Consider the following 19,453-nt stretch of genomic DNA (forward strand, 5'->3'; position numbering starts at 1 on the left):
CCGTAATCCTTTAAAAACACCCAAAGGATGCTATATAAACTAGGACAGTGGAGATGCACGGACTTCAGCAGTCAACTTCACGAGCTCCTATTAACCGGCCCAGGATGGCAGAGCTAGGAGTGTTTGCTGCAAGGAGACAAGAAGATACAACCAGAGAATCAGGCTTCGCCTACACCAACAGCAATCATACCAAAGGTACAGTACATCCTGTCAGTGTAGTGCCTGGGCTTGATATCATCCGGTAGAAGGAGTGAAAGAGCCTAATTCTGTGGATTATCCTAAAGTATTGTAGTTGTTGTATATTTACAGAAGATGTTGTTGTAAGATGTTGTTGTAAGTGATGTTGCTGAAAGGTCTTTTCCTTCATAAGATCTTTCACCAACAGCAGACGTACCATTCACAACTGGCAGTAGCAGCATATACACTAATACAAACAGTAGATTTCAGGAGTCATGACAATGTTTTTCTTTGTTCAGAACTTTTGATGCACACATTCTGTTCAGCATATTACTTACTGTTCTCATTTGACTCCATCAATAAGTCATCTTGGCCATGTTCTGTTATAATCTCCACCCGGCACAGCCAGAAGAGGACTGGCCACCCCTCATAGCCTGGTTCCTCTCTAGGTTTCTTCCTAGGTTTTGGCCTTTCTAGGGAGCCACCATGCTTCTCCACCTGCATTGCTTGCTGTTTGGGGGTTTAGGCTGGGTTTCTGTACCGCACTTTGAGATATCAGCTGATGTACAAAGGGCTATATAAATCAATTTGATTTGATTTGATCTGGAAGTTGTATTCAACTTATATTCAAATACATATGTTTTCTTAATCCTCTTTTTTTTAAATTTGCAGATCCTTTTGAGGGCCCCAACTACCACATTGCTCCAAGATGGGTGTACAACATCTCAACACTCTGGATGCTCTTTGTGGTCGTCGCCTCAACCTTCACCAACGGCCTGGTACTGGTGGCCACTGCCAAATTCAAGAAGCTCCAACATCCTCTCAACTGGATCCTGGTCAACCTGGCGTTCGCCGACATTGCGGAGACTCTTTTGGCGAGCACCATCAGCGTTTGCAACCAGATGTTTGGCTACTTTATTCTTGGACACCCAATGTGTGTCTTTGAGGGATTCACCGTCGCCACATGTGGTAAGATGCGTTTTTATATGGACTCCATTTTGTTTCATATTTAACCCTTGTGTGGTGGTCAAGCCAGCAGCATACCACCCTGCATACCACCCTGCATACCACCCAGCATACCACCCTGCATACCACCCAGCATACCACCCTGCATACCACCCTGCATACCACCCAGCATACCACCCTGCATACCACCCAGCATACCACCCTGTATATCATACCACCCAGCATACCACCCTGCATACCACCCTGCATATCACCCAGCATACCACCCACCCTGCATGCCACCCAGCATACCACCCAGCATACCACCCTGCATATCCCACTGCATACCACCCTGCTTGCTTACCACCCTGGAGCTGCATACCACCCAGCATACCACCCTGGTTCTGCATATCAGGTCCCTGGACCCAGGGAGACCAGCATCCCATGCTGCTGTTCTGGTCAGGTCCCTGGATGGGAGACCAGATGCTGCTGGAAGTGGTGTTGGAGGGCCAGTTGGAATCACTCTTTCCTCTGGTCTAGAAAATAATATCCCAATGTCCCAGGGCAGTGATTGGGGACACTGCCCTGTGTAGGGTGCCGTCTTTCGGATGGGACGTTAATCATGTGTCCTGACTCTCTGAGGTCACTAAAGATCCCATGGCACTTATAGACAGCATATAGACAGCATACATGGATAATATTTGCCATTAACCTCTGCTACATCACATTTATCAATAAAAGCGCTATTTGTTTTTTTTTAAATAAAATTACATTATTTATTTTTAACCAACATTTATTATAATCAAGACATGGGTGGAATAAATCATGTTTATCTTGAAAAAAATACAAATAAAACAATGTTTTCATCACTACTGATGTTTATTGCTTTGAACTGAACAAATTGGAAGGACACATTTTACATCCAGTATTTTATGGAAATGATAAATGAGCCCCATTGAAGAACAAATTAAGGCCGGTCTCACACCACGAGGGACAGAGTTTTACTGTGTGTGTGTGTGTGTTGAGACCTTGAAGTAATGTTCCCCTTGCATTTCTTGCAAGTGGCCGTGACCTGTCCTTCGATGGGTAAATATATATGTTTTGTTTGTTGCTAAAGTTCACAATCTAGAAAACATTAATGCTTTTTATAACAATACAGTATAACATGTTACAAAAATGCTTTGACCGGATCACTGGTTGCTGCGGAAAGGAGGTCAGGTCACAACAGACATATGTAATGGATGTTAAATATTTAGCTAGTTAAGCTCTGCTAAATAGCATCACATTTAAATAAAAGCGTTATTTTTTTTTAAATAAAATGATAATTTGCTCTGAGACAAAAATGTATTAAATCAAGAAATGCATTGGAATAAATCATGGTTGCTGAAAAAATACAAATAAAGACTGATCATCACTACTGATGTTTATTGCTGTTGCTAAAAACCACATTTAGTATTTTGGTTAAAAATGATAAATGACATTAATCAGAATGGACCTTTTGTATATCTCATGTGTATATCTCATGTGTATATGATTGGCTGTTAATGACATTGTATATCTCATGTGTGTATATCTCATGTGTATATCTAATGTGTCTAATGTATATCTAATGTGTATATCTCATGTGTATATCTAATGTGTATATCTAATGTGTATATCTAATGTGTATATCTAATGTGTATATCTAATGTGTATATCTCATGTGTATATCTCATGTGTATATCTAATGTGTATATCGAGGGGTGTGTATTTGATGTGTATATCTCATGGTATATCGGCTATGTGTATATCTCATGTGTATATCTCATGTGTATATCATGTGTATATCTAATGTGTATATCTGAAATGTGTATATCTCATGTGTATATCTAATGTGTATATCTCATGTGTATATCTAATGTGTATATCTCATGTGTATATCTAATGTGTATAAATGTATATAAAAATGTGTATATCTAATGTGTATATCTAATGTGTATATCTAATGTGTATATCTCATGTGTATATCTAATGTGTATATCTAATGTGTATATCTAATGTGTATATCTAATGTGTATATCTAATGTGTATATCTAATGTGTATATCTAATGTGTATATCTAATGTGTATATCTAATGTGTATATCTAATGTGTATATCTAATGTGTATATCTCATGTGTATATCTAATGTGTATATCTAATGTGTATATCTCATGTGTATATCTAATGTGTATATCTAATGTGTATATCTAATGTGTATATCTAATGTGTATATCTAATGTGTATATCTCATGTGTATATCTAATGTGTATATCTAATGTGTATATCTCATGTGTATATCTAATGTGTATATCTAATGTGTATATCTCATGTGTATATCTAATGTGTATATCTAATGTGTATATCTCATGTGTATATCTAATGTGTATATCTAATGTGTATATCTAATGTGTATATCTAATGTGTATATCTCATGCAGGTATTGCTGGTCTGTGGTCTCTGGCGGTCATCTCCTGGGAGAGATGGGTGGTGGTGTGTAAGCCCTTTGGAAATGTCAAGTTTGATGCTAAATGGGCCATGGGAGGTATAATCTTCTCCTGGGTCTGGTCTGCTTTCTGGTGCGCCCCTCCTATCTTCGGCTGGAGCAGGTGGGACATCTTCTCTTTTTCCCTTCACTGAGGATTGAAAAACGTCATAGTTAAAAAAAAAAAAGGTTTAATTATTCAACCATTATTCAACCCATCTCTGTATCTCTCTCTCCCTCAATCAGGTACTGGCCTCATGGCCTGAAAACGTCCTGTGGACCTGATGTGTTCGGAGGTAATGAGGATCCTGGGGTCCTGTCATACATGATCGTTCTCATGATCACATGTTGCTTCCTGCCCCTGGGAGTGATCGTCTTCTGCTACCTGTTTGTGTGGCTGGCCATCCGTGCCGTAAGTGATATTTCCAATATACCATAACACGTAGCAAGCAGCTATGTTGTGGCGTTTTGAAAATGCATATTGGAGGGATAAATGTAACCAATGGGATATATTTCTCCTGAACGACCACAGGTTGCCGCGCAGCAGAAAGACTCTGAGTCAACGCAGAAGGCTGAGAAAGAAGTGTCCAGGATGGTTGTTGTCATGATTTTTGCTTACTGTGTGTGCTGGGGACCTTACACAGCCTTTGCCTGCTTTGCTGCGGCTAACCCTGGGTATGCTTTCCACCCTCTGGCTGCTGCACTGCCTGCCTACTTTGCCAAAAGCGCCACCATCTGGAATCCGGTGATCTATGTCTTCATGAATAAACAGGTGTGTTTTGTTTTGATAGCTGTGAACTTTGATCCATTTACTACTAAAGTAGTTATTAAAGGCCTCGTGTCTTAAGTAAATGTAGACTTTTATTTTTGAAAGCTTCTCTCTTCATGTTCCATTCTTCTTCTTCTTCTGCTTCTTCTTCTTCTGCTTCTTCTTCTCCTCCTTCTTCTTCTTCTTCTGCTTCTTCTTCATCTTCTTCATCTTCACCTTCTTCTCCTTCTCCTTCTCCTTCTCCTTCTTCTTCTTCTTCTTCTTCTTCTCCTTCTCCTTCTCCTTCTTCTCCTTCTTCTTCTTCTTCTTCTTCTTCTTCTTCTTCTTCTTCTTCTTCTTCTTCTTCTTCTTCTTCTTCTTCTTCTTCTTCTTCTTCTCCTCCTTCTTCTTCTTCTTCTTCTTCTTCTTCTTCTTCTTCTTCTCCTTCTTCTTCTTCTTCTTCTCCTTCTTCTTCTTCTTCTTCTTCTTCTTCTTCTTCTTCATCTTCATCTTCTTCTTCTCTCACCAGTTCCGTACGTGCATCATGCAGCTCTTTGGCAAGGAAGAAGAAGATGGCTCGGAGGTGTCTACATCAAAAACAGAGGTTTCCACCGTGTCACCTGCATAAACCCCCAGACAACATTTTACCTCTTGGAAACAAATGATGAACGTTCTGAGATATTCCACATGGGACTTTTTCAAAAGTACAGTACATCCTCTTTTTTGTTTCTTAAACAAATTCTCGGGAGAATATTAAGCTTCACGTCATACAGTTGTAATGTGTTTAAAATAACATTGCTATGAATCACCCCAAGGAGTTTTTATAATCCATGGTCTTTATAATAACCAGAGAGTTGTGTGTTGATATGCGTACTGTAGCTGTTGCAGTGGCACATTGTGGGAATAGGTACAGTCCTATCAATGTCTGTTGAAGTGACCCACCCCACCCAAAAAAAGTAGCCATCTTGGACTGCATCCCCTTCACTCTGTAGAGGATAAACTAGACAGAATAACAGCTAAGGAGAACTGACATGAACTGCCAATGGAAATCTGATCCTCACAAAACTACATGAATAATTAATGGTTCACTTTTTAGGTAACTTATGAGCTAAACATTTTGTAGCCCACTTGCAAATAAAAAAAAATGTAAAAAATATATATAATGATATTAAATAGATAATTGTGTATACACTGTATTTAACAATGTTTTTGTAGCCCTTCTTGCAAATAAAAAATGTAAAAAAAATAAATGCATGAAATGCATAAAATGAAAATATGGTCTCACTTTCTATGTCTATCCTGTTTATCCCCTGTTTAGTCCCTGTTTACCCTCTTTATCCCCTGTTTATCCCCTGTTTACTCCCTGTTTATCCCCTGTTTATTCCCTGTTTATTCCCTGTTTACTCCCTGTTTACCCTGTTTATCCCCTGTTTATCCCCTGTTTACTCTGTTTATCCCCTGTTTACTCCCTGTTTATCCCCTGTTTACTCCCTGTTTACTCCCTGTTTACTCCTGTTTATCCCCTGTTTACTCCCTGTTTATCCCCTGTTTATTCCCTGTTTATTCCCTGTTTACTCCCTGTTTACCCTGTTTATCCCTGTTTATCCCTGTTTACTCTCTTTATCCCTGTTTACTCCCTGTTTATCCCCTGTTTACTCCCTGTTTACTCCCTGTTTATCCCCTGTTTACTCCCTGTTTATCCCCTGTTTACTCCCTGTTTATCCCTGTTTATCCCCTGTTTACTCCCTGTTTACTCCCTGTTTATTCCCTGTTTATTCCCTGTTTACTCCCTGTTTATCCCCTGTTTATTCCCTGTTTATCCCCTGTTTATCCCCTGTTTATTCCCTGTTTATTCCCTGTTTATCCCCTGTTTATCCCCTGTTTACTCCCTGTTTACTCCCTGTTTATCCCTGTTTATCCCCTGTTTACTCCCTGTTTATCCCCTGTTTACTCCCTGTTTATCCCCTGTTTACTCCCTGTTTATCCCTGTTTACTCCCTGTTTATCCCCTGTTTACTCCCTGTTTATCCCCTGTTTACTCCCTGTTTACTCCCTGTTTACTCCCTGTTTATCCCTGTTTATCCCTGTTTATCCCCTGTTTTTACCCTGTTTATCCCCTGTTTACCCTGTTTATCCCCTGTTTACTCCCTGTTTATCCCCTGTTTACTCCCTGTTTATCCCCTGTTTACTCCCTGTTTATCCCTGTTTATCCCTGTTTATCCCCTGTTTATCCCTGTTTATCCCCTGTTTATCCCTGTTTATCCCTGTTTATCCCTGTTTATCCCTGTTTACTCTCTGTTTACTCCCTGTTTATCCCCTGTTTACCCTGTTTACTCCCTGTTTACCCTGTTTATCCCCTGTTTACTCCCTGTTTATCCCCTGTTTATCCCCTGTTTACTCCCTGTTTATCCCTGTTTATCCCCTGTTTACTCCCTGTTTATCCCCTGTTTACCCTGTTTACTCCCTGTTTATCCCCTGTTTACTCCCTGTTTATCCCCTGTTTACTCCCTGTTTATTCCCTGTTTATCCCCTGTTTACTCCCTGTTTATCCCCTGTTTATTCCCTGTTTATTCCCTGTTTACTCCCTGTTTACCCTGTTTATCCCTGTTTATCCCCTGTTTACCCTGTTTATCCCTGTTTATCCCCTGTTTACCCTGTTTATCCCTGTGTATCCCCTGTTTACCCTGTTTATCCCTGTTTATCCCTGTTTACTCCTGTTTATCCCCTGTTTATCCCCTGTTTACTCCCTGTTTATCCCTGTTTATCCCTGTTTACTCCCTGTTTATCCCTGTTTATCCCTGTTTATCCCTGTTTATCCCCTGTTTGCTCCCTGTTTATCCCTGTTTATCCCCTGTTTATCCCTGTTTATCCCATGTTTACCCTGTTTATCCCCTGTTTACTCCCTGTTTATCCCCTGTTTATCCCCTGTTTACTCCCTGTTTATCCCTGTTTATCCCCTGTTTACTCCCTGTTTATCCCTGTTTATCCCTGTTTATCCCTGTTTATCCCCTGTTTGCTCCCTGTTTATCCCTGTTTATCCCTGTTTATCCCTGTTTATCCCCTGTTTACCCCCTGTTTACCCCCTGTTTACCCCCTGTTTATCCCTGTTTATCCCCTGTTTATCCCCTGTTTACTCCCTGTCTGTTTACCCCCTGTTTACCCCCTGTTTACCCCCTGTTTATTCCCTGTTTATTCCCTGTTTATTCCCTGTTTACTCCCTGTTTACTCCCTGTTTACTCCCTGTTTACCCCCTGTTTACCCCCTGTTTATTCCCTGTTTATTCCCTGTTTATTCCCTGTTTACTCCTGTTTACTCCCTGTTTACCCCCTGTTTATTCCTTTGTTGAGCTTCATAATCCACTTGAGATACTATTGAATGATTTGATGCGTGAAAAATGCTGCCATCGGTCCCATGACTTGAATGGGATTTGTGCCACACATGCTAAATAATAATAATATAATATATGCCATTTAGCAGACGCTTTTATCCCTCTCGGATCGAACCCACAACCCTGACGTTGCAAAGCGTCGTGCTCGACCAATTAGCAACACGAGACCAATAACCCTGGACGTGGGGGTTTTAATTAATGTTAACGTGTTCATTTCAGAGAAGCAACAATAGATGTTGTTATTTAAAAAGGATGGAGCGAAGAACATTTCCCCATGATTCCAGATTATAATAACCACGACAAGGTTTTCGGGTTCGGGGAGAGAACATGTATTTCCAGCTACAACAGGGAGGCTGAATGCTTCTTTTGGCAGAAGCTTTAATTAGTTCAATCTTGGTTAAGTGGCCATTTGAGATTTCAATTATGGGAAGTTTAAAACGTTAATGGTCCTTTACAAAGACACTAAAGCTTGGTAATTAAAACGAAATGCAAAATGACTTGTAAAAAAGAGAGAGACGTTCTCATTTAGGAAAGAGAACAAAAGCTGAACAGACGAGCTTCATGAATACTGTGTTATTGACTGTATGTTTGTGTATTCCATGTGTATTCCATGTGTAAATAGCCCATCCAATCTACCTCATCCCCATACTGTATTTATTTACTGTATATAGACTTGTTCTACTGTATTATTGACTGTATGTTTGTTTTACTCCACTTCATGAATACTGTATTATTGACTGTATGTTTGTTTTACTCCACTTCATGAATACTGTATTATTGACTGTATGTTTGTTTTACTCCACTTCATGAATACTGTATTATTGATTGTATGCCTCTTTACTCCATGTGTAACTCTGTGTCGTTGTTTGTGTCGAACTGCTTTGCTTTATCTTGGCCAGGTCGCAATTGTAAATGAGAACTTGTTCTCAACTTGCCTACCTGCTTAAATGAAGGTGAAATAAAAAATTTAAAAAAACACAGCTCTCACACCAATAACAAACGCACTGAATGACACCAATAATCCTAACAAAACACAGCAATGCAATGTCACAGTGGAGAGAAGAAAGGGAAAGGAATCAAAACATCGATTTAATCATTCAAGGTGATAACACAGTAAAGAGTAAACAGTAATGTCCAGTCACAACACACTGCAGTCTGATTATACACTGAGAGGAGTCACAACACACTGCAGTCTGAATACACACTGAGAGGAGTCACAACACACTGCAGTCTGATTACACACTGAGAGGAGTCACAACACACTGCAGTCTGATTACACACTGAGAGGAGTCACAACACACTGCAGTCTGATTACACACTGAGAGGAGTCACAACACACTGCAGTCTGATTACACACTGAGAGGAGTCACAACACACTGCAGTCTGATTACACACTGAGAGGAGTCACAACACACTGCAGTCTGATTACACACTGAGAGGAGTCACAACACACTGCAGTCTGATTACACACTGAGAGGAGTCACAACACACTGCAGTCTGATTACACACTGAGAGGAGTCACAACAACACACTGCAGTCTGATTACACACTGAGAGGAGTCACAACACACTGCAGTCTGATTACACACTGAGAGGAGTCACAACACACTGCAGTCTGATTACACACTGAGAGGAGTCACAACAACACACTGCAGTCTGATTACACACTGAGAGGAGTCACAACACACTGCAGTCTGATTACACACTGAGAGGAGTCACAACACACTGCAGTCTGATTACACACTGAGAGGAGTCACAACAACACACTGCAGTCTGATTACACACAGAGGAGTCACAACACACTGCAGTCTGATTACACACTGAGAGGAGTCACAACAACACACTGCAGTCTGATTACACACTGAGGAGTCACAACACACTGCAGTCTGATTACACACTGAGAGGAGTCACAACAACACACTGCAGTCTGATTACACACTGAGAGGAGTCACAACACACTGCAGTCTGATTACACACTGAGAGGAGTCACAACACACTGCAGTCTGATTACACACTGAGAGGAGTCACAACACACTGCAGTCTGATTACACACTGAGAGGAGTCACAACACACTGCAGTCTGATTACACACTGAGAGGAGTCACAACACACTGCAGTCTGATTACACACTGAGAGGAGTCACAACACACTGCAGTCTGATTACACACTGAGAGGAGTCACAACACACTGCAGTCTGATTACACACTGAGAGGAGTCACAACACACTGCAGTCTGATTACACCTGAGAGGAGTCACAACACACTGCAGTCTGATTACACACTGAGAGGACTCACAACAACACACTGCAGTCTGATTACACACTGAGAGGAGTCACAACACACTGCAGTCTGATTACACACTGAGAGGAGTCACAACACACTGCAGTCTGATTACACATTGAGAGGAGTCACAACACACTGCAGTCTGATTACACACTGAGAGGAGTCACAAACACACTGCAGTCTGATTACACACTGAGAGGACTCACAACACACTGCAGTCTGATTACACACTGAGAGGAGTCACAACACACTGCAGTCTGATTACACACTGAGAGGAGTCACAACACACTGCAGTCTGATTACACACTGAGAGGAGTCACAACACACTGCAGTCTGATTACACACTGAGAGGAGTCACAACACACTGCAGTCTGATTACACACTGAGAGGACTCACAACAACACACTGCAGTCTGATTACACACTGAGAGGAGTCACAACACACTGCAGTCTGATTACACACTGAGAGGAGTCACAACACACTGCAGTCTGATTACACACTGAGAGGAGTCACAACACACTGCAGTCTGAATACACACTGAGAGGAGTCACAACACACTGCAGTCTGATTACACCCTGAGAGGAGTCACAACACACTTCAGTCTGATTACACACTGAGAGGAGTCACAACACACTGCAGTCTGATTACACACTGAGAGGAGTCACAACACACTGCAGTCTGATTATACACTGAGAGGAGTCACAACACACTGCAGTCTGATTACACACTGAGAGGAGTCACAACACACTGCAGTCTGATTACACACTGAGAGGAGTCACAACACACTGCAGTCTGAATACACACTGAGAGGACTCACAACACACTGCAGTCTGATTACACACTGAGAGGAGTCACAACACACTGCAGTCTGATTACACACTGAGAGGAGTCACAACACACTGCAGTCTGATTACACACTGAGAGGAGTCACAACAACACACTGCATTCTGATTACACACTGAGAGGAGTCACAACAACACACTGCAGTCTGATTACACACTGAGAGGAGTCACAACACACTGCAGTCTGAATACACTGAGAGGAGTCACAACACACTGCAGTCTGAATACACACTGAGAGGATTCACAACACACTGCAGTCTGATTACACACTGAGAGGAGTCACAACACACTGCAGTCTGATTACACACTGAGAGGAGTCACAACACACTGCAGTCTGAATACACACTGAGAAGCAGGTGTAATTTATTTGAGAGGTGCTGGAGACGAGGCGAGAGACAAGAGGAGAGGAGAGGACAGTGAGGGGAGGAGAGGTGAGGTGAGAGGGAGGAGAGGAGAGGTGAGGAGTGGAGAGGTGGGGTGAGAGGGAGGAGAGGAGAGGAGAGGACAGTGAGGGGAAGAGAGGTGAGGTGAGAGGGAGGAGAGGAGAGGAGAGGTGAGGAGAGGAGAGGAGAGGACAGTGAGGGGAGGAGAGGTGAGGTGAGAGGGGAGGAGAGGAGAGGAGAGGTGAGGAGTGGAGAGGTGGGGTGAGAGGGAGGAGAGGAGAGGAGAGGTGAGGTGTGGAGAGGTGGGGTGAGAGGGAGGAGAGAAGATGACAGTGAGGTGAGGGAGAGGAGAGGTGAGGTGAGAGGGAGGGAGGAGAGGGAGAAGTGAGAGAGAGGGAGGGAGGAGAGCTGAGGTGAGGTGAGAGAGAGGAGAGGTGAGGTGAAGTGAGGTGAGAGGGAGGTGAGGTGAGGTGAGGTGAGAGGGAGGAGAGGTGAGGTGAGGTGAGGTGAGGTGAGGTGAGGTGAGAGGGAGGAGAGGAGAAGTGAGGTGAGGTGAGGTGAGAGGGAGGAGAGATGGATGTGTAATTATTTTGTAAGTGCTGGGGGGAGGTGTACTGCTTTTGGAGGAGTCTGGCTGTGATGTGGGCTGGAGAGAGCAGCACCTGGGTCAGTACCTGAGGCTGGAGTTGTGGAGGGGAGGGTTGATGAGACAGGTTCTGGAGGGGTTGAGGTGTGGACAGGAGGAGAGGAAGAAGAGAGGGAGGAGGTGTAATTCTTTTGGAGGTGTCTGGCTGTGATCTACAGACTGCAGGCTGGAGAGAGCAGCACCTGGCTTGGCTGGATCTCTCTCTGTCTGCAACACTGGAGCCAGAAGGCTTCCTGAGGCAACACTGTAATGTACTGTAGTATAGCTTCTTCCTGGGGCTGACAGAAATAGGCTCACATCACAGCCAGAACACAGCTAGTACTACAACACAGGAAACAAGGCTAACATCACAGCCAGAACACAGCTAGTACTACAACACAGGAAACAAGGCTGACATCACAGCCAGAACACAGCTAGTACTACAACACAGGAAACAAGGCTGACATCACAGCCAGAACACAGCTAGTACTACAACACAGGAAACAAGGCTGACATCACAGCCAGAACACAGCTAGTACTACAACACAGGAAACAAGGCTGACATCACAGCCAGAACACAGCTAGTACTACAACACAGGAAACAAGGCTGACATCACAGCCAGAACACAGCTAGTACTACAACACAGGAAACAAGGCTGACATCACAGCCAGAACACAGCTAGTACTACAACACAGGAAACAAGGCTGACATCACAGCCAGAACACAGCTAGTACTACAACACAGGAAACAAGGCTGACATCACAGCCAGAACACAGCTAGTACTACAACACAGGAAAGGCTGACATCACAGCCAGAACACAAGTACTACAACACAGGAAACAAGGCTGACATCACAGCCAGAACACACATCACAGCCAGAACACAGCTAGTACAACACAGGAAACAAGGCTGACAACACAGGCTAGTACTACAAAACAAGGCTGACATCACAGCCAGAACACAGCTAGTACTACAACACAGGAAACAAGGCTGACATCACAGCCAGAACACAGCTAGTACTACAACACAGGAAACAAGGCTGACATCACAGCCAGAACACAGCTAGTACTACAACACAGGAAACAAGGCTGACATCACAGCCAGAACACAGCTAGTACTACAACACAGGAAACAAGGCTGACATCACAGCCAGAACACAGCTAGTACTACAACACAGGAAACAAGGCTGACATCACAGCCAGAACACAGCTAAGTACTACAACACAGGAAACAAGGCTGACAAGAACACACAAGGAAACTGACATCACAGCCAGAACACAGCTAGTACTACAACACAGGAAACAAGGCTGACATCACAGCCAGAACACAGCTAGTACTACAACACAGGAAACAAGGGAAACAGCCAGAACACAGCTACTACAACACAGGAAACAAGGCTGACATCACAGCCAGAACACAGGCTGACATCACAGCCAGTACTACAACACAGGAAACAAGGCTGACATCACAGCCAGAACACAGCTAGTACTACAACACAGGAAACAAGGCTCACATCACAGCCAGAACACAGCTAGTACTACAACACAGGAAACAAGTACTACAACACAGGAAACAAGGCTGACATCACAGCCAGAACACAGCTAGTACTACAACACAGGAAACAAGGCTGACATCACAGCCAGAACACAGCTAGTACTACAACACAGGAAACAAGGCTCACATCACAGCCAGAACACAGCTAGTACTACAACACAGGAAACAAGGCTGACATCACAGCCAGAACACAGCTAGTACTACAACACAGGAAACACAGCAGTTTGTTTCACCGTGAACTGAAGAGGAGATTGAGAGAGTGAAAGAGTATCTTGGACTTTGTACAGATACAATTGAATCCTTCATGTATAAGGAGAGGATTTATTTATGTCCTAAATGACAGAGAGAAACAATAGCAGACAGCTGTATCTAACACATAACAGCTCATTAGATCCAGTTCTATGTACAACAGACTCACCGGGGAAGACAGACACCACCCTCAGTTTACTGTAGGAGTTGAGAGGAAAACAAAGATATGTGTTTCTGTTTCTGTCAAAGCCTCTCTCTCTCTCTCTCTCTCTCTCTCTCTCTCTCTCTCTCTCTCTCTCTCTCTGTCTCTCTCTCTGTCTCTCTCTCTCTCTCTCTCTCTCTCTCTCTCTCTCTCTCTCTCTCTCTCTCTCTCTCTCTCTCTCTCTCTCTTCTTTCTCTCTCTCTCTCTCTTTCTCTCTCTCTCTCTCTCTCTCTCTCTCTCTCTCTCTCTCTCTCTCTCTCTCTCTCTCTCTCCTCTCTCTCCCCACCCTCTCTCTCTCTCTCTCTTCTCTCTCTCTCTCTCTCTCTCTCTCTCTCTCTCTCTCTCTCTCTCTCTCTCTCCCCTCTCTCTCTCTCTCTCTCTCTCTCCCCTCTCTCTCTCTCTCCACCCCACCTCTCTCTCTCTCTTCCCTTCCTCTCTCTCTCTTTCTCTCTTTCTCTCTTCTCTCTCTCTCCACCCCACCCTCTCTCTCTCTCTCTCTCTTCTCCACCCCTCCTCTCTCTCTCTCTCTCTCTCTCTCTCTCTTCCCTCTCTCTCTCTCTTCCCTCTCTCTCTCTCTCTCTCTCTCTCTCTCTCTCTCTCTCTCTCTCTCTCTCTCTCTCTCTCTCTCTCCCCAGTCCAACATTAAAGAGAAGTACCATGTTGTTCAACCAGTTAGAAAAGAAAGGAAAAATAGAGGGACAGAGAGACGAAGTCTTTGATTGCGAACCGCAGCAACTGGATTTCTGAAAGCTCCAGAAGCAGAACACACAGACCGATTGGACAGGAATCATCAGGACTCAGTCAACACTTTCATGTTCAAACTGTTGATTGAAATCCTAAATCGATCATCACAAATGTACTGTTTGTGGGGAAGAAAAGAAAAAAAACATTTTTTTAAATTTATGTTGATGTTCAAGCAAATTGTGTTGCTCTCAATCTCTCTCTCTCTCTCTCTCTCTCTCTCTCTCTCTCTGTGGTCATGGTAAATGCACCCTGGAAGGAGAGGTTTCAGAGCCCCACATCCAGGAGGCGAAGAGGGGGAATATCCTTTTAGTGTCTCCAGGGTGATTTAGCTCTACAGAGCAGAACTCCAGTAGGTCGCCCGGCCTGGCTCGGATGGGCTCTAGTCTCTGAATCAAGGATATATGATGCAGGGGCAAAGAGATGGAGGGAAAAGGGGTTTGGAGGGAGGAGAGGAGAGGAGGGAAAAGGGATAGAGAAAAGAGGGGAAACAGAGGAGAGGAAGGATTCTGCTTATCAAGGTTGTCCAGTCAGGGAGACATTAAAAGAGAGGGAAACAGAGGAGAGAGGAGAGGAAGGGTTCTGCTTATCAAGGTTGTCCAGTCAGGGAGACATTAAAAGAGAGGGTTAGCAACACCACACACACTCACTGTCTCTCATGTAAGCTAATGTTGGTGTTACACAAAGACAGACGAGGAGAGTTGACTACTGTCTGTTCAATAGAATACAGACACAGAGAGAGGAGAGAGTTGACTACTGTCTGTTCAATAGAATACAGACACAGACAGAGGAGAGAGTTGTGTCTGTTCAAAATTGCAACACCAGATACCCTCTCAACCTGACAGACTCTGGCCGAGGGCCAACACATACCGCCTGCAATTTCATCTCCTCCAGATCTTGTGAACATCATCAGTCAGGACCACACATCTCTCTGTGAAACGGCCCACACTCATCCACCTCCTCTCTCCATTCAGCGCTGATCCACACTAATGTCTTCCTACCTCTATGTCTGGATGATTGCCTGCCTGCTATGGTTCCGCTCAGAGATATGAGATGTGTCTCCGGATTGATGCGGTATTAGTCAACTGTCCACTCTCTTTCTCCTTCAGCTCTCTCCCTCTATTCTCCTCCTCTCTCACTCTCTCTGCCTCCAGTCTCCTCCTCTCTCACTCTCTCTACCTCCATTCTCCTCCTCTCTCACTCTCTCTACCTCCATTCTCCTCCTCTCTCACTCTCTCTCCCTCCACTCTCTTTCTCCTTCAGCTCTCTGCCTCTATTCTCCTCCTCTCTCACTCTCTCTACCTCCATTCTCCTCCTCTCTCACTCTCTCTACCTCCATTCTCCTCCTCTCTCACTCTCTCTACCTCCATTCTCCTCCTCTCTCTGATCTCTGCCTCCATTCTCCTCCTCTCTCACTCTCTCTACCTCTATTCTCCTCCTCTCTCACTCTCTCTACCTCCATTCTCCTCCTCTCTCACTCTCTCCACCTCCATTCTCATCCTCTCTCACTCTCTCTACCTCCATTCTCCTCCTCTCTCACTCTCTCTAACTCCATTTTCCTCCTCTCTCACTCTCTCTACCTCCATTTTCCTCCTCTCTCACTCTATCTACCTCCATTCTCCTCCTCTCTCACTCTCTCCGCCTCCATTCTCATCCTCTCTCACTCTCTCTACCTCCATTCTCCTCCTCTCTCACTCACTCTGCCTCCATTCTCCTCCTCTCTCACTCTCTCTACCTCCATTTTCCTCCTCTCTCACTCTATCTACCTCCATTCTCCTCCTCTCTCACTCTCTCCGCCTCCATTCTCATCCTCTCTCACTCTCTCTACCTCCATTCTCCTCCTCTCTCACTCACTCTGCCTCCATTCTCCTCCTCTCTCACTCTCTCTACCTCCATTCTCCTCCTCTCTCACTCTCTCTACCTCCATTCTCCTCCTCTCTCACTCTCTCTACCTCCATTCTCCTCCTCTCTCACTCTCTCTACCTCCATTCTCCTCCTCTCTCACTCTCTCTACCTCCATTCTCCTCCTCTCTCACTCTCTCTACCTCCATTCTCCTCCTCTCTCACTCTCTCTGCCTCCATTCTCCTCCTCTCTCACTCTCTCTACCTCCATTTTCCTCCTCTCTCACTCTCTCTACCTCCATTCTCCTCCTCTCTCACTCTCTCTACCTCCATTTTCCTCCTCTCTCACTCTCTCTACCTCCATTCTCCTCCTCTCTCACTCTCTCTACCTCCATTCTCCTCCTCTCTCACTCTCTCTACCTCCATTCTCCTCCTCTCTCACTCTCTCCACCTCCATTCTCCTCCTCTCTCACTCTCTCTACCTCCATTCTCCTCCTCTCTCACTCTCTCTGCCTCCATTCTCCTCCTCTCTCACTCTCTCTACCTCCATTCTCCTCCTCTCTCACTCTCTCTACCTCCATTCTCCTCCTCTCTCACTCTCTCTACCTCCATTTTCCTCCTCTCTCACTCTCTCTACCTCCATTCTCCTCCTCTCTCACTCTCTCTACCTCCATTCTCCTCCTCTCTCACTCTCTCTACCTCCATTCTCCTCCTCTCTCACTCTCTCTACCTCCATTCTCCTCCTCTCTCTCTGATCTCTGCCTCCATTCTCCTCCTCTCTCACTCTCTCTACCTCTATTCTCCTCCTCTCTCACTCTCTCTACCTCCATTCTCCTCCTCTCTCACTCTCTCCACCTCCATTCTCATCCTCTCTCACTCTCTCTACCTCCATTCTCCTCCTCTCTCACTCTCTCTAACTCCATTTTCCTCCTCTCTCACTCTCTCTACCTCCATTTTCCTCCTCTCTCACTCTATCTACCTCCATTCTCCTCCTCTCTCACTCTCTCCGCCTCCATTCTCATCCTCTCTCACTCTCTCTACCTCCATTCTCCTCCTCTCTCACTCACTCTGCCTCCATTCTCCTCCTCTCTCACTCTCTCTACCTCCATTTTCCTCCTCTCTCACTCTATCTACCTCCATTCTCCTCCTCTCTCACTCTCTCCGCCTTCAATTCTCATCCTCTCTCACTCTCTCTACCTCCATTCTCCTCCTCTCTCACTCTCTCTGCCTCCATTCTCCTCCTCTCTCACTCTCTCTGCCTCCATTCTCCTCCTCTCTCACTCTCTCTACCTCCATTCTCCTCCTCTCTCACTCTCTCTACCTCCATTTTCCTCCTCTCTCACTCTCTCTACCTCCATTCTCCTCCTCTCTCACTCTCTCTACCTCCATTCTCCTCCTCTCTCACTCTCTCTACCTCCATTCTCCTCCTCTCTCACTCTCTCTGCCTCCATTCTCCTCCTCTCTCACTCTCTCTACCTCCATTTTCCTCCTCTCTCACTCTCTCTACCTCCATTCTCCTCCTCTCTCACTCTCTCTACCTCCATTTTCCTCCTCTCTCACTCTCTCTACCTCCATTCTCCTCCTCTCTCACTCTCTCTACCTCCATTCTCCTCCTCTCTCACTCTCTCTACCTCCATTCTCCTCCTCTCTCACTCTCTCCACCTCCATTCTCCTCCTCTCTCACTCTCTCTACCTCCATTCTCCTCCTCTCTCACTCTCTCTGCCTCCATTCTCCTCCTCTCTCACTCTCTCTACCTCCATTCTCCTCCTCTCTCACTCTCTCTACCTCCATTCTCCTCCTCTCTCACTCTCTCTACCTCCATTCTCCTCCTCTCTCACTCTCTCTACCTCCATTCTCCTCCTCTCTCACTCTCTCTACCTCCATTCTCCTCCTCTCTCACTCTCTCTACCTCCATTCTCCTCCTCTCTCACTCTCTCTACCTCCATTCTCCTCCTCTCTCACTCTCTCTACCTCCATTTTCCTCCTCTCTCACTCTCTCTACCTCCATTCTCCTCCTCTCAATTCAATTCAATTCAATTCAAGGGCTTTATTGGCATGGGAAACATGTGTTAACATTGCCAAAGCAAGTGAGGTAGACAACATACAAAGTGAATATATAAAGTTAAAAACAACAAAAATTAACAGTAAACATTACACATACAACAGTTTCAAAACAGTAAAGACATTACAAATGTCATATTATATATATATATATATATATATATATATATATATATATATATATATATATATATATATATATATATATATATACACAATGTACAAATAATTAAAGGACACAAGATAAAATAAATAAGCATAAATATGGGTTGTATTTACAATGGTGTTTGTTCTTCACTGGTTGCCCTTTTCTCGTGGCAACAGGTCACAAATCTTGCTGCTGTGATGGCACACTGTGGAATTTCGCCCAGTAGATATGGGAGTTTTTCAAAATTGGATATGTTTTCGAATTCTTTGTGGATCTGTGTGATCTGGGGGAAATATGTCTCTCTAATATGGTCATACATTGGGCAGGAGGTTAGGAAGTGCAGCTCAGTTTCCACCTCATTTTGTGGGCAGTGAGCACATAGCCTGTCTTCTCTTGAGAGCCATGTCTGCCTACGGCGGCCTTTCTCAATAGCAAGGCTATGCTCACTGAGTCTGTACATAGTCAAAGCTTTCCTTAATTTTGGGTCAGTCACAGTGGTCAGGTATTCTGCCGCTGTGTACTCTCTGTGTATGGCCAAATAGCATTCTAGTTTGCTCTGTTTCTTTGTTAATTCTTTCCAATGTGTTAAGTAATTATCTTTTTGTTTTCTCATGATTTGGTTGGGTCTAATTGTGCTGTTGTCCTGGGGCTCTGTAGGGTGTGTTTGTGTTTGTGAACAGAGCCCCAGGACCAGCTTGCTTAGGGACTCTTCTCCAGGTTCATCTCTCTGTTTGTGATGGCTTTGTTATGGAAGGTTTGTGAAT

The 19,453-nt window shown here is 44.3% G+C and overlaps 1 protein-coding gene across 1 annotated transcript; it reads left to right on the forward strand.

The window, feature by feature from the left end:
* Nucleotides 1–61: 61 nt before the first annotated feature.
* On the forward strand, nucleotides 62–5,603 carry LOC127923539 (red-sensitive opsin-like). The gene is made up of 6 exons (XM_052507585.1): nucleotides 62–195; nucleotides 850–1,146; nucleotides 3,581–3,749; nucleotides 3,872–4,037; nucleotides 4,158–4,397; nucleotides 4,903–5,603. The coding sequence occupies exons 1-6, from the start codon at nucleotides 105–107 to the stop codon at nucleotides 4,999–5,001; spliced, it is 1,062 nt and encodes a 353-aa protein (XP_052363545.1). The 5' UTR covers nucleotides 62–104; the 3' UTR covers nucleotides 5,002–5,603.
* Nucleotides 5,604–19,453: the final 13,850 nt, after the last annotated feature.

Source organism: Oncorhynchus keta, unplaced genomic scaffold, assembly GCF_023373465.1.
Source record: "Oncorhynchus keta strain PuntledgeMale-10-30-2019 unplaced genomic scaffold, Oket_V2 Un_contig_29996_pilon_pilon, whole genome shotgun sequence".
NCBI lineage: Eukaryota > Metazoa > Chordata > Actinopteri > Salmoniformes > Salmonidae > Oncorhynchus > Oncorhynchus keta.